The 15059-nt window shown below is 58.8% G+C and overlaps 2 protein-coding genes across 5 annotated transcripts in view; one reads left to right on the top strand and one right to left on the bottom strand.

Annotated features, from left to right (window-relative positions):
• Nucleotides 1-3402: 3402 nt before the first annotated feature.
• Nucleotides 3403-14952, bottom strand: LOC120509687 (sodium-dependent serotonin transporter-like). The gene is made up of 16 exons (XM_039724659.1): nucleotides 14908-14952; nucleotides 14582-14861; nucleotides 12836-12950; nucleotides 10199-10305; nucleotides 8432-8566; nucleotides 8122-8341; nucleotides 7857-7995; nucleotides 7538-7672; nucleotides 6669-6772; nucleotides 6164-6291; nucleotides 5971-6083; nucleotides 5616-5747; nucleotides 5434-5533; nucleotides 5122-5222; nucleotides 3672-3836; nucleotides 3403-3486 (listed from the first exon to the last, which is right to left on the bottom strand). Exons 1-16 carry the CDS (start codon nucleotides 14950-14952, stop codon nucleotides 3403-3405), a joined length of 2103 nt encoding a protein of 700 aa, XP_039580593.1.
• SGSM1 (small G protein signaling modulator 1) overlaps nucleotides 14911-15059 on the top strand; it is a 33530-nt gene continuing 33381 nt past the window's right edge. For all 4 annotated transcript variants that reach the window (XR_005629304.1, XM_039724448.1, XM_039724449.1 and 1 more), the window contains exon 1: nucleotides 14911-14969. Coding sequence is in view for 3 of the 4 variants with exons in the window: in XM_039724448.1 (XP_039580382.1) it covers nucleotides 14951-14969 (19 nt within the window). In the remaining variant the exon portion in view is untranslated. The remainder of the gene's footprint in view (nucleotides 14970-15059) is intronic.

Below are 15059 nucleotides of genomic sequence, written 5' to 3'. Positions count from 1 at the left end.
TTTGTACATTAAAGTGACATTATAATCTATGAAATTCTCCAAGGTAGTTCTGGCTTAGCGTGAATCAGACACGTAATTCCCAGAACCACCTTTGGACTTTTTCAGCCACATTTTGAGTCTCCCTGTGTTGAGAAGGGGGAATCAGTACAACACAGAAGTTAGGGCAGTGAAAAGCAGGAATCCCTATTAATTTCTCTGCATCTTCTTGTAAGAGAGGAGCAGAGGGTTCTCAGTGTGCTTAATATTAAAAGCCAAGACTCTTGTGTAACAACAGAGTCCAGTCTCTCTCTCTGAGGCAGCCTGGGGCTGAGGTAGGAAAGAGAAGCTCAGAGTTACAAACACCTGTAGCTTCTAAAACTATAACCAGCTTTAAAAGTTCTTTAGGTTGATGCTGTTAGCTCCTAAAAGCAAGACTATGTGCTTTTTTTTGGTGCTTTTGACCCCATTTCAAGGCTTTTTACATCAGCAATTCATGATTTTGTTTATTTGGAAACCCTTCTTACACTGCTTTGGCTGAGGTTTGATTCACAGCTGAGCTGCTGGAAACTGCACAACCATTGCAGGATGTGCTTCTGTCGTGCTGTTAAATGGCTCCTTGCTGACAAACATCCATGGAAACATTCCCCCAGCACTGCCATCCTCTCCCTGCCATCCCACTAAAAACAAGGTAGGAGCCATGAGGTGGGAATCAGGAGAACCTCACCCCTTTCCAGCCCAGTTAATAACAAACAGCACAGCCATGAAGAAATAAGAGCCTGGGTTGTTTACTGAGCGTTTTATTTGTACAAAGAGGCATAGCAGGGAGTGAGGAATGAGAGCAAACAGGAATTCTGCTCCTGGGAATGCAGAGCTGAGGCTGGGAGCTTCACCATCCACCCCCACGAGCAGCACAGGCTGCAGGCCAGGCTTCACAGCGATGAAGGACCAGGAAAAATCAGGAACACAGGAAACAGAGAGCAAAAGGAGGGGCAGAAAGCAAGAGAAAGAACAGTGCTGCCTTGCTGCCTCACTCTTGGATTAACAGCTCCATCTGCTCGAGGCCAGGCTCACTCTGTCATTTCTCAAAACAAAGAAAATCCCTGTTCAATGCCAGCACTCTGTGTCCTTGAAACACAACAGAAAACACCTCAGATGCAGCACGAGGGCTTGAGAACAGGTCAACAACAATTGTTCTGGAAGTTAACGTTTTAAAACTAAATAAATTACTAAGCAAAACACCCCTATGTTAAATATTAAAGTAATAATTAGTAAAATCCAGTTACTATGTGTAGCAGTGCAAAACAAAATAGCAGCTTTCGTATGGAAGTGGGATTCAGTGTAAACAGTTATTACTGAAACTGCATCAAATGGGTCTGGCTGGAGCTCAAACTCTTCCAGAGCATCTGCCTGGCTTGCAGGCCTTTGGAGGCTCCTGTTTCCAGGAGCAGTGACCAGCACATGCTGGAATCCCTCACCTGCACCCCAGTTCCCAACAGGCTCAGCAGGGCTGGTTTGATGGGAGGTTTTGGGGCTTTTTAGCCAGGAGTTAAAGCACATAACAATGGGAATGAGAAGCCTGACTTGGGAAAACTCAGCTCATGCATCAGTGCTCTGCTCAGAGGCTGGAATGGACCAGACCCTCCACCCACTGCAGGCTGCCTCACTGAGCTTTTACCTTTGGAATATTTTTGAATGGGACCTCAAAGCTCATCCTGTTCTACCCCCTGCCCTGACAGGGACACCCCCCCACCAGCCCAGATCACTCCAAGCCCCGTCCAATCCCAGGACTCAGCGTTCAAACAAGGACCTGAATGAATCAGAGAGCAAAAAGCAGCCACGTGGAGCTGCTCCCCGCACAATGCCCCAGTCTCGCCCTGTTCTTGCGCCTGCACGCCCCGGGGATGCTCTGGAGCACACGGGCTGGGATCAGCCTCGCAGAAACGCTGGGATTTGGGAGGCGTTGCTCAGCCCCTGCTCCGAGCCGGGCCCAGGAGCTCCAGGAGCGTTTGCCGAGGGAGGAGATGATTCCCAGCACCCGGCCACGCCACTGCTGGAAGCCACATCGCGATGGAGCCGCGTGATACAGCAGGGATGGGAGAAAAGCCACGCTCGCATCCTCAGGGCATCCCCAGCAGCCGACGGGAGCGGAGGGGAGAACCGGGCGGCACCGGAGCAGTGGTGGCACGGTGGGTACCGGAGGGGAGAACCTGCTGGGGTCGGTACCAGGCGGGAGAACCGGCGGGACTGAAGCGGTGCTGGGACGGTGGATGCCAGGAGGGAGAACCGGGTGCGATGCAGCATTCTCTCGATGTCCCGCGGCTCCCGCTCCGCTACCGCCGCCGGACGGGCCGGTACACACAGATGGCCATGAGGATGATGGTGAGCAGCAGAGCGCTGAGGATGCTGCCCAGCAGCACTGCGGCGGGAGGAGAAAGAACATTCATGAAACGCTCCCTGAGCATCTCCCGAGCCCCCGGCCGGGTCGTGGCGGGGCCACCCCCGGTGCCCCCCGCTCCTCACCCAGGTTCTGGTGCTGCAGCACAGCGTAGGGCCGGCTGCGCTCCGCCGGGCCCGGCGACAGCGGCGACAGCGCCCAGCCGGGGCCGGCACCGGGAGCGGCACCGGGAGCGGCACCGGGAGCGGCTTCTCCCCGCGCCCGCCCGGGGCAGACCCGCGCGTCCACCCCGCGCCTCCCTGCACCCCCATGGGCATCCTCTCGCCCCCTGTGTCCCCCCCAGCCCCCGCTGTCACGGACGTGGGTTCTTTCCGGTGTTTTATGGGCCCCAGGAACGGTGATGCTGCTCTGGGAGCGGCGGGACTGGGAAGCCGCCGCAGGTGGCTGCTTGACACCGGCTCAGCTCGACCCAGGGTTCGGTTTTAAATGAGGTCTATTAGGTTTTTTCCCCTGTTCAAATGCCTGTTCTCTGCGGCAGAAGCACCGACCTGCCCGGCTCCAGCAGCACCTGGGACCCACACCGGGGCCCGGGCCATTCCTCCGCCGGATTTGGGATTTTCGTAGCAGGACAGGGTGGGTCTGGACAGCGACAGCCCCTCCTGTCCCCAGCCCAGCCCGGCGCTCCATGAACACAGCACTGCGAGCTGCGGCTCCTCTCCCTCCGCTCATCTCCGAGCATCAGCATCTTTATTTTCCAAACACTCGCGGCACAGTGCAGACATGCACGGGGGAACCTCCGAGCGGGGCAATTCCTCCGTCTGCCCCGGGACTTGGGGCTCTCCTCCAGCCCCGGGCGCTTGCCCCCTGGGCTGCCAGCCGGTCCCGTTCTCCCTGCCGAGGTTTTCCTGCCAGCAGCGAGAGCGGGCTCAGCTCCGCCAGGGATGCTCACGGTGGGGATGGCAGCTGTCCCCTCGCTGTGCCACGAGGGAGCCCGAGCAGCCTCCGTGTCCCCCGGCCGTGCCACCGCGCTACAGGACGGGGGCCATGCCCACCCCCTCCGCCTGGGGGGCTCGCATCCCCTTCTCGGGCCGGATGCAGACGGCGAGGCGCTGATGGAGAGACAAAACACCCCGCGGTTCCCTCCTGCCGTGCCCTTCCCGGGGCAGCTCTCCCGCTGGGGTTTAATTGCCGCTCGAACAGAGATGCTGAGGGTGCATCAACCAGCCTGGGGCTGGCCCCAGTGGGGTCCCTGCCCACCCCAGCCCACCCAGGAGCCGTGGGGCTGTCAGCCCTGCCGCTTGAGGGACCCCGGTGTCCAGACGAGCTTGTACACCATGTAGAGGGGGATGCAGATGAAGGACGACGCCCCGATGAGGAATCCCACGGAGATGCTCCACTCGGGGTACTGGTACTCAAAGAGGGTCAGGGGTGGCTGCTGCAGGAGGGAGCTGATGACGATGAACTGTAACGAGCAGAGCCACAGGGGCCTCGGGTCCTGTGAGCAGTTTGGGCTCCTCACACCAAGACAGACACGGAGGGGCTGGAGCGTGTCCAGGGAATGGAGCAGAGCTGGGAAAGGGGCTGGAGCACCAGGAGCAGCTGAGGGAGCTGGGGAAGGGGCTCAGCCTGGAGAAAAAGGGGCTCGGAGGATTTTTTTTATCTCCCAGATGGAGGTTGGGCTCTGCTTCCAGGGAGCAGATGAACCAGAGGAAATGGCCTCAAGTTGTGCCAGGTTATGTTGGACGTCAGGGAAAATTTCCTCAGCAAAAGGGTTCTCCAGCCGTGGCACAGCTGCCCAGGGTGGAGTCCCTATCCCTGGAGGGCTTTAACTGATGTGTGGATGTGGGCCTTGGGGACGTGGGTTAGTGGTGGCCTTGGCAGTGCTGGGTAATGCCTGAACTCTTTGATCTTAGAGGGCTTTTCCAACCTAAATAATTCCCTGATCTCCCCAGCTCACCCCTCAGGTTATCAGGGTACAGGGATGGAACAGGATCATCTCTGAGGTCCAACCCAAACCATTCTGCAATTCCATGATTCTCTGAGCACCCTCCACATCCTGCTGCTCCCCCCATCATCCCAAATCCCAGCCAGCATGGACATCACAGGGACATCTCCCAGGCTGCCCCCCTGGCTGGGTGAGGGTTTGGGGCTCTGTCTCACAAGCCCCTGGCCTGTGAGGGCTGCTGAGCCCCGTGCTGAAACAAAACCATTTGCTGTGTGCTTTGATGATAATACTCCTCTCTTAATAACCAGGGCAAAGTGCTTAGAGCCATAATTAATCCTCACAAGGCCTCTCTTCCTGCAGATCCAGTGAGATTAGACCCCTCTGCCGACAGCAGCCTTTGAAGTGCCGTGGGAGCTGGCATTTCAAAGGGACACATCCAGCCCAGCACAGGGACATGGACCCATGGCCTGTGCTGGGAGGATGAGGCAAGGCTGGGTGAGCACCCGGCTTTGCCCTGGAGCTGTGGAAAAGGCTGGAATGTGAACTTCCAGCTCCCTTTCTCCGTGAGGTCCTGGGGATGTGGGCACTGTGGCAGTGCCCCTGGATGGAGCAGCACCAAGGGGAGGGCTGGTATGAGATCCCACAGCCCTGTCTGCTCTCCTGGCAGCTTGGTCACCTCGTGTGGGTGACAGGGGAGTTATCCATGGCACGGGGAGCTGGGCAGCAGAGGGGAGTGGCTGTCCTGTGGGGTATCCAGAGGGACAGCAGTGACCTTGTCCATAATTTGGTCATGGATACTCACTGCCAGCAAAGCTGGGCTGATGGCAACCCAGCACAGCTTCCAGAAGAGCCCTGGGGTGAAGCCCAGCATGGCTTTGACATCGTGGGAGAACCTCTGGATCCCTGCCAGAGGAGAGAGCCCTCTCAGCCCCGGGATCCCGCTGGGGATGTGGGGTCAGGGGTATCCACACGGACACAATGCCCTCTGTTCCCATCCCAGCCTGGCCAGGAGCCACACACAGGATCCAGAGCCCGGGATTCACTCACCTGTGCAGGGTCACACACCCGTGTAGGTGGCCATGGAGTGTTTTCCACCACAGAAGCAGTTTCTTACCATAAAACCAGGAGACAGCGATGGTTTCCAGCAGCACCACTGCCAGGATGGAGCAGCCAGCACCAAACTCCTCCAGCAGCTTCACCACGTAGGCTCCCCCCTGGGGCAGCAGGAGGAGGCTGCAGACCCCACGGGGTGAAGGAGGGGACGTGGGCAGGCAGGGTGGTGCCAGTGGAACTCACGTAGGTGAGGGTGCTGAGGGAGCCCAGGAAGCAGACTGTGATGAGGCCGAGGACGAAGAGCTCCCGTCGCCCTGCCAGGACCTGGGGGTACTCGTCCATCACGGCCGTGATCACGGCCTCCAAGCCTCCAAACTGCCAAGGAAATGCTGGTGTGGGGTGGGGAAATGGGATGTGGGGACTGTCCTGCTCTCCAAGGAAATCTGCATGAGCAGGGATGTCCCATCCCGTCCCATCCCATCCCATCCCATCCCATCCCATCCCATCCCAAGGCCATAACTCCCCTTGTCACCCCACTGTCAGCCATGGGACATGGCCACCCCCGTGGTGGGGACACAGCTGGGCTGTCCCCTCCTACCGTGCTGTCCAGCCCCAGGGTGATCATCATCAGGAAGAAAATGATGGCGAAGAAGGTGGATCCCACCATGTTGGCAATTGCCTCAGGGTAGGTGATGAAGAGCAGGCTGGGCCCTAGGAGGGGACACTGGCTCGCTCGGCTGCTCCCTGGCACAGCCCTGGGTGGGGGAAGAGGCTGCTGGAGGGAGGAGAACCTTTATCTCTGGCGACATCCTCCACCTCCACGTCCCTCATCTCGGCCATGTAGCCCAGCACGGTGAAGATGACGAAGCCTGAGAGGAAGCTGGTGAGGCAGTTCACAGCACTGGTGACCAGCGCATCCCTGGAGGGCAGAAAAGAGGCAGAGACCCCACTCCAGGTCAGCCCTCACCCCGCTCCAGCTGCCCTGGCCTTCCCCCACTCCACCAAAACCATCAGTGAAATGGGGAAAGATGCCCAGCCTGCAGCCACGGGGACCAGGAGCTGCTGGGATGTGGCAGTGGGGACCAGGAGCTGCTGGGATGTGGCAATGAGGATCAGGAGCTGCTGGGATGTGGCAGTGGGGACCAGGAGCTGTTGGGATGTGGCAATGAGGACCAGGAGCTGCTGGGATGTGGCACTGGGGACCAGAACGTGAGGGGACCAGGAGCTGCTGGGATGTGGCAGTGGGGACCAGAACGTGCCTCCCCTGCAGCTGTGCCCACTGGGATGGAACCTCACCGGTAGCAGTTGTTGTGGAAATGGTTGTAACTGGCCAGAGCAAGGATTACTCCAAATCCAGGGCCCAAGGAGAAGAAAATCTGTGCAGCAGCATCCACCCAAACCTGGAGGGAGACACAGCAGGAGGATGGGCAGGGCAGGAGGTCCTTGGGGCTGGGAGGTGCCACACAGTACCAATGGCATGGACACCTCATGGCACAGGGGGGGGGCTGTGCTGAGTGTCCAGAGAGGAGTGTCCAGGCCTCCTCTCCTGCCTGCTCCGTGTCTCCAGGAGATGTTCTGGGGGTTGAGGAGCTGCTGTGGCGTGGAGTGAGCTCATTCCCACCCTGGGCTCAGCAGTGTCACCCGTGCTCACCCACACTGGGAGCAGGGATGGAATGGATGGATGGATGGATGGATGGATGGATGGATGGATGGATGGATGGATGGATGGATGGATGGATGGATGGATGGATGGATGGATGGATGGAGATGGAGGGGAGCCCCGAGCCTGCCCTGCCCACTCCTGCCTGGCACATTCAGTGCTGGCAGCACGGCCCTCATTAGCTTTAATGAGAATTCTCAAGTGCTGCCTGGTAATTACCCACAGGAAGCCCATTGTCAGCCCAGGGGGGAGCACAGCACAAACAAAAGCAGCCAGAATGAGATGGGTGATTCAATTATGGATTTACATTTCCAAGAGCCTCTCCAGGGCGCCTCGTTTCTGTGGGAACAAGGGCCCCTGTGCTGGGGCCAGACCCGTGGGCAGGGTTGGGTGGGTGTGCTGGGCAGGGCTCTGGGTGCTGCCGTGCCCAGGTGGGTGGGTGGGTGTGCTCTGGGGGGCTCTGGGTGCTGCCATGCCCCGGGCAGGGGATCCCACCCGCACTCACCGCTGTGCTCAGGAGCTTGCCCCAGTCAGGGCGCAGGTAGAAGACCACCCCTCTCCAGGCTCCAGGCAGGGTGGCCCCTCGGATGAGCAGGATGAGCAGGACGACGTAGGGCAGCGTGGCTGTCACCCACACCACCTGGGGGGAGGCGGCTGTCACCCCGTGTCACCACAGAGCACCCAAACCCCGTGCTGGGCTCGCTCGGGGTGGCCTCAGGGGCAGGGGATGAGGAGGGGGTGACATCCCTTTTTCCACAGTCAGGTGGGTGGAAAGATCCTAGAGGTGAGGGGTCCCCTCCTGCCCTGGCAGGACCCCTCCTCACCTTCCCAGAGGTTTTCACCCCTTTCCACAGGCTGAAGTAGACGATGGTGAAGATGAGGAAGAGGCAGAGGAGCAGCTGCCAGCGGATCCCCCCGATGTCATACAGACCCCTGGATTTCTGGATCTCCAGGACCTTCCTCCTGCAGGCAGGGATCCCCACGGCTGGGAGCAGGCTCAGCCCCAGGCAGGCAGTCCCTGAGCTGCCCAGGAGCATCCCCACCCCAGAGCCCCCTCGGGGACGTGCCCAGCTCACAGCATCCACCTACGTGTAAAACTCCTCGGCGGGGGACCTGGAGAAGTTGCTCCAGGTGACGTTGCTCTTCCCAAAGTAGTTGGTGCAGTCAGGGGTGTTCCAGGGGTTGTCACAGCTTGCCCAGGGCAGGGTGCCCGAGAAGGACGAGTAGAAGTAGTAGAGAGCCCAGGCAATGATGGTGTTGTAGTAGAAGGAGACGTAGAGGCCGATGATGCAGATGGCAAAGCCGATGCCTGGGAAAAGCAGGATGGGGCTCAGCCCTGGGACACGGCCTTGGGGACCTGCTGGGAGCCACGGTGTCACCCCAGCTGGGGGGGGCTCACCTTTAAAGATGGGGCAGATGCGCTTCCAGATGGGGATGGCACCTGTCCTGTGGAACTGCCCCAGGGCCAGCTCCATGTAGAAGAGGGGCACCCCCCCAAAAACAGCCATCAGCGTGTAGGGGATGAGGAAGGCTCCTGCAGGGTGGGGAGCAGAGCAGGGTGAGCGCCAGGCTGCCAGGGGACCGTGGCATTGTCACCTCCCTCCCTCCTGGCACTGCCCCAGCAGGTTTGGATGTGTTTGTGAGGAGTTTTGGAAATGATCTGGTCAGAGGAGCTCGGAGATGTGAGACCCTGCTTGGTGTTGCAGCTTCCTGGGCTCCCAGGACAGCCCTGCTGGGGTCCCAGCCCTTGCTGGGGAGGCCAGGATGGAACAAAGAGCCACACAAACCATTGGTGAGGGGACAGGGGAGGGGACAGCCAGCACCCCTCAGGTCTGGAAGAGTTTTGGAGGAAAATCTGACTGAATATGCACAGCCACCCCAAGACACATAATTAGCGCTGTAATCTGCATTATTCATAACATCCTCATTTTTACTGGGGCTACACTTGTACCCCATGGAGCTTTTGGAAGTGAAACTGCTCTCTGAGTTCTGCTGGGATTCGTTAATTTAACACCCCCCAGCTCCTCCTCCTGACAGATGTGAGTGTGGTTCACCCCAACATTCCCAGTATCCCCAATATCCCTGTCACCTCCAGCATCCCAAATATCCCCAGCACCCTCCTGCACCCCCTGTCTGCGTGGCAGGATTGGCCCAACAGGACCAAGCATTTTCAGTGTTTTCCTTCCAGGCAGAGCCTGAATTGGGGGTGAGTCCAGTGCTGCCCATCCCTCCACGGGGCTCTGCTCCCCCAGAGCTGCTCCCTGAGCTCCTCACCCTCCTGGCTGTGGGGCAGGTGGAAAGCTCCCACCCGAACCACAGGCACGCAGAGGGGCTCAGCTCTGCTCCCAATCCCACAGGAGCAGCTCACAAATAACTCTGTTTCAACGTGGGCACCTGGGATCCACAGTTTTGCCTTGAGTATGGAACTAATTATCTCCTGCTAATTTTCCCAAGCAGTGGAGGATGCTCCCCGAAAGCCAACTTTGGCAATTAAATCTGCTGCGTTTTCCCAAACAGCACAAAATTATCATCCCTCCTTTTTCATTTCCATGTGAGGGGGGCTTCTATCCTGCTCCATTCCGAGCAATTTATTTAGCTGTCATTTACTGAAGGTTTTTCCCTTTGTGGTGTTTCTGTGTCTTCTCTTCCTGTTGATCCCTCAAAGCCAGGGCTGCTCGTGAGGTGCAGCACTGCCAGCCAGGATCCACAGCAGGAGGATGATTTTAAACCAGGAGCTGTCCCAAAGAACAGCTTCCCAGAGTCCCAAAATCATTAAGTGTGTGAGCCTCCCAGCCCAAATTTACAGGTCTTTATCCTTTTTTGCAATTTGGACCATGCTGATTTTCCTTTTGTGATCCTAGAGCTGCTAACGCACCTCTAACCCCGCTGGGAAAGGAAGGAAAGACCAGAAGAGGAGGAAAGGAGCCCAGGGAAGGAGGATGGAGGGAGTGGAGGAGGATTTTGAATGAAGAAAGACACAAACAGAAAAGAGACAAATGTCAGGAGAAGTTGGGTCGGTCCGTAAACCGCCCTGACTGAAGTGGAGCAGCTGGAAACAAAGAAGGAGAAGAAACAGTGAATTCTTCAGGGTGGGAAAGATGGAAAACGAGGGAAAAGGCATCATTTCTCCAAAAGAAGACTTAAATAAGCCCACTGGTGTCCTTACCCCCTCCGTTCTGGTAGCAGATGTAAGGGAACCGCCAGACGTTGCCCAGATCGACGGCGAATCCGATGGCGGAGAGGAGGAAATCCATCTTTTTGCTCCACTTGTCCCTGGGGTGGGTGTGGGGGTTTGGGGGTGCAGGGCTGGCAGGGGGACCCAGGCAGGGCTGCTCTGCCATCCTGCCACCCCGGCGAATCCTGCAGGATTCAGGCTGAGTAACTTGGGAAGGGTTTCTGTGCTGCTGATGACAGATCCGAGGAGGGGAGGGTCAGGCTGGCTGTGCTTCCCCACCTCCCGCTGGAAACCTGCACGGGGAGCAGCCAGCAGGGAAACAGAGCCCTGCTCTGATCAAAGGCAGTGGGGAGGGCAGCCCCCGAGCCTGGGACCAGCCTGACCCTGCAGGGACCAGCATCACCTCATGGGGACCAGCCTGACCCTGCAGGGACCAGCATCATCCCCCAGGGACCAGCATCATCCCCCAGGGACCAGCATTATCCTACAGGGACCAGCCTGACCCTGCAGGGACTGGCATCACCCCATGGGGACCAGCATCACCTCATGGGGACCAGCCTGACCCTGCAGACAGGGACCAGCATCATCTCCCAGGGACCAGCATTATCCCACAGGGACCAGCCTCACCTTGTGTGGATAAACATCACCCCGTGGGTCCCACCCAGGGGAGGGGATTCCAGCTCTGTTTTTGGGGCTGAGGTGGTAAAATGGGACTGTGTTTCTTCCTTCCTCCTGACAAATGCTGGTTTCTCTCTCCATGGTGTGTTTTGCTAAGGAGGTGACATTGATGCTCGCAGGGGAAATTCGGGAATCGTGGAGTGGCTTGGGAGGGAAGGGACCTTTAAAGGTCATCTCATCCATCTGGGCTCGACAGGTCTCTGTGGTGTGAATTGCCTGGAAAAAGCCACACAAAAGTGAAATAACTTTCACAGCTGAGCTGTGACCAGGAGGGGATGGCAGCACCCCCAAAGCCGCCGCTCTGCCCCGCGACAGCTTCACAGCAAAACTCATTGCAGGGAAACGTGTCTGTGCAGGGCTTGCACAGACCTGAGGTCACCGGGTTCTCCCGGGGCTCTGGGGGCCTCCAGCCCTGGCTTTCACAGCCTTTCCCATCTTTAATTAAAAGAAAATACAGGAGAGATGAAGCCGGTGCTGCGGCTCCAGGGCCATGGTGAGCGGGTTGCTGTGACGACGTGACGCAGCTGCCGGGCACGGGAAGCCTCTGGACACTGTTAATCCCTCAGGCACACACACAGGGACCCGCTAGAAACCTCCAGTTAAAAGCGTTTTTATATTTTTTCTTTTCTTTTTTCTTTTTTTTTTTCTTTTTTTTTTTTTGTTTTGGTTTTTTTTTGCTTTGTTTTGTTTTGTTTGTGTCTGGCCCTGGCTGCTTTGGCTGTCATAGAATGGAATCACAGAGTCACGGAATTGTTTAGGTTGGAAAAGCCTAAAAGGGGGTCCAGTCCTGTCAGCCCCTCCACAGGGTGGACTGCACTCCCTCTCCGCTGTGGAACCTGAAATTATTGTTGCTTTAAGGTGAAATAATTGTTCTTGGAACACCTCTCCTGCTGTGAAACACAGCAGTTTTCTGCTGGGGGGGTTACGTGGATGTTCCCCCAGTGAAGGGTTGGGTGGGGGGGGTCAGGGTGGTCCCTGGGCTGAGGGGAGATTGGGGGGCTCCCGGCACAGCCCCTCCATCAGCTCCTAAACCTGATGTGGCTCCCCCCAAGCCCAGCCCCAGCACACAGGTGGGGAGGGAGAGTTCATCTGCCCTGGTTTATATGGGATTTGTGCCCCTCCTGGGAATTTCCAGAGCCGTGCATCCCAATCCTTCAGAGCTGGAGTGGAGATGAAAGCCGAGGCTGTGGGGGCTGCCAGAGGGGCTGCCCTTGTCCTGGGTTTTGGGATGAAGGGGAGAAATCCCCTCTGGGGAGCGGGGTTTAACCCCCTGACCAAAGACCATCTCGGGGTGTAAACAACAGAACTGAGGCAGCTGGTGCCCTAACAACTGTGAAAAATAATAGATCATAGAGAATAGATTATAGAGAATAGATTATAGAGAATAGATCATAGAGAATAGGTAAGAGCTCTTTGTCTGCTGCTGACCCTTCTTTTCTCCGGGTGGTTTACACGGAATGGCTCAGTGGGACAAGTGGGAGACCCCCCTGTTCCCACGTCCTGCCCCTGCTCAGGAGGGCTCAGCAGATGGGCTCAGGCACTGCCAGGGGTCTCAGGGGTCTGCGGGAAGCAGGGACAGCCCCCAGCATCCCTCCAGCACTGGACAGGGACCCCTTTCCCAGTGTGAAGCAGCAGCTGTTCAAACTCTGGCATCCATTTCAAACCAATCTCCTTTCTCTCCTGAAGAGTCTCTTTTCCCTCGCACCGAGCTATCACACCACGCTCGGGGGGCAGAGCTGTGCCTGCAGGAGCAGCGGCGGCCGGAGCTGTTCCGTGCAGGGTTTGAGCGCCGGGATGCTCACGCTGCTCTCCGGGAGCTCGCAGTGCTCGGGCACGGCCGGTGCTGCAGCCCCGGGCCGAGCCGAGTCGGTTCAGTGCCTCCATCGCACAGATGCCCCGGGATGGCTGGGGAATGAGCCGTGCACGCTGCCGGGGGCACGGCCATCGCACAGATGCCCCGGGATGGCCGGGGAATGAGCCGTGCACGCCGCCGGGGGCACGGCCGCGCTGTCAGAGCCATCAGCGCGGAGCTTTGACATCCGCACCCGCCTTCGGAAACCGCCCGCTGGAAAGAGATGCTGCAGGTGGGAGGAGGGCAGGGGAGAGGCGTCCTGGGCAGGTCGTGGAATGGTTTGGGTTGGAAGGGAGCTTAAAGAGCAGTCTGTGCCACCCCTGCCATGGCAGGGACACTTCCACTGTCACGGGCTGCTCCAAGCCCCGTCCAAGCTGGCTTTGGACACTTCCAGTGATGGAGCAGCCTCAGCACTCACAGGGAGGAATTCCTTCCCAATCTCCTGTTTCCCCACCTGAGACACTGTGGTCAGACAGTCTGTGCATTGCCCCAGCCAATGCTGCTTTTCCCCCGTTGTTTTCCTTATCCAAAGCACAAATCACTTCAGATTGAAAATGCAGAGTTGAAATCCAGCTCCAATCAGATTTAAAGTTGAATATCCCTTGCTTTAGAAGTTGTTTCTAAACACCAAGATGACCTGATCAGCAGAATGCTTTTATCCCACCTGCTCATCCATGCAGGGAAGTGAATTGTGGTCTTAAAACAGCTATCCCTCCTGTTTAAGCCTCAGAGGCAGCAGTGGGAAGTTTAATTTAATTAGCATGATACTTGGAGATGTAACTTAATCACATTAAGAATAGATCAACGTGCTCTCATTTAAGCTCTTCAAGCTCCAGAAAACAGGGGCCAATCCTCTCCCACCTGCCTTTAATCCAGGGAGAGGCAGAATTTCCCAAGGAAAAGGAGCCAGCAAGGCTTGGGGGGAGCTTGTCCCTGTGCTTTTTTCAGATTATTTTCTCCCAAGGATTCTGGGACCCATCTGGTCCAGCAATCACATTCCCCCGAGTTACATTTGTGCTAAACGGGTATTTAACAAGCAAATAAACAGCGAAAAGCAAACAGAGCACACGGAAATACAGGTACGGCCCAGGCTTCCTCCTGGCCCCTGGAAGGTGCAGAAGGAACCGAATTCGGATTAATCCCGAGGCCAGAGCTCCCTCCTGTCCTCCTGCCACTGTGCAGCGGAGGGAACCGCTGGGATGATGCTCCCTGCTGTCAGTGAGGCACCGAGGAGGAGCAAAGCTCGGCGGCAGAGATGCAGCCCAGCCCTGGGGGCTGCCGGGGGTGACGGCGTGTCCCTGTCCCCGCGGCCCGTGCCGGGATGGGGTCCCGGAGCAGCGGGGCCGGGCCGGGCCGTGCCCGTGGCCGCTGCCGCGGTTCGTAGTGACTGAAAACCGGACTGCGGAGGAGCCAGGATGCTGTTTCTATGGAAATGTCCTGGAACAGCAAACCAGGGAAAACAGAGGAGGTGGTAATGGAGCTGCAGGCAGGGCACTCTCCGAGGGGCTGTGGTGTGATTTTGAGAGGAGGTGTTGGGGGTCTCCGGTCGTTGTCACCTTCCCGCTGTGCTGGAGCTCACCGGAGCGGGCCTGGAAGGCTCACACCTCAAAGGACGCGGTTGTTTCCCCCCTGCGAGGGACCCCCAGAGCCCTGACCTCCTGTCCGAGGCCACACACTGCCCCAGCCGTCCCGACGAGCGGGGACACCCCCAGGGCTCTCCCCGCGCGGTGCCACCCAGCCCGGCCACCGGGGGCTGGCCCGGGGGTGCGGGGACACGGCTGGGGGAGTAACGGGGATCAGGGGCTGCTGCGACACCGGGAGCCGGGGGACGGCTGTGACCGCACCGTGGGACCGGTCCCGGCTGAGACCCGGGCGAGAGCACCGGTACCCGTCCCTCGGGCCGCCGGTGCCGGGGTTGCCGAGGGTGTCGGTGCCGGGGGTGTCGGTGCCGGGGATGCCGGGGATGCGGATGCCGGGGGTAGCGCGGATGCCGGTGCCGGTGTTACCGGAGCAGGGATAGCGGGGTGCGGGGGTACCGGAGCCGGGGTAGCGGGGTGCCGGGGGTACCGGAGCCGGGGTAGCGGGGTGCCGGTGCCGGTCGCGGATTGGCGGCGGCGGCGGCCCCTCCCCGGCCGGCGGGGCGGGGGGCGGTGCGGCCGGTGGGCCCGGCCCGGTGCCCGGCAGTCTGCGGGCGCTGCGGAGCGAGCGCGGCCATGGCGGCGGCCCCGGCGGGGACGGCGGGGAACCGCCACCGGCACCGGGACCGATACCAACACCGGGGGTGGCGGGGCAGGGCCGCACTAACGGGTCTCTTCTCCTCAT

This window comes from Passer montanus, unplaced genomic scaffold (assembly GCF_014805655.1).
Source record: "Passer montanus isolate IOZ18808 unplaced genomic scaffold, ASM1480565v1 scaffold53, whole genome shotgun sequence".
Classification (NCBI taxonomy): Eukaryota; Metazoa; Chordata; class Aves; order Passeriformes; family Passeridae; genus Passer; species Passer montanus.
Note: the sequence above shows the minus strand (reverse complement) of the source record. Positions and strands in the feature narration are given on the sequence as shown.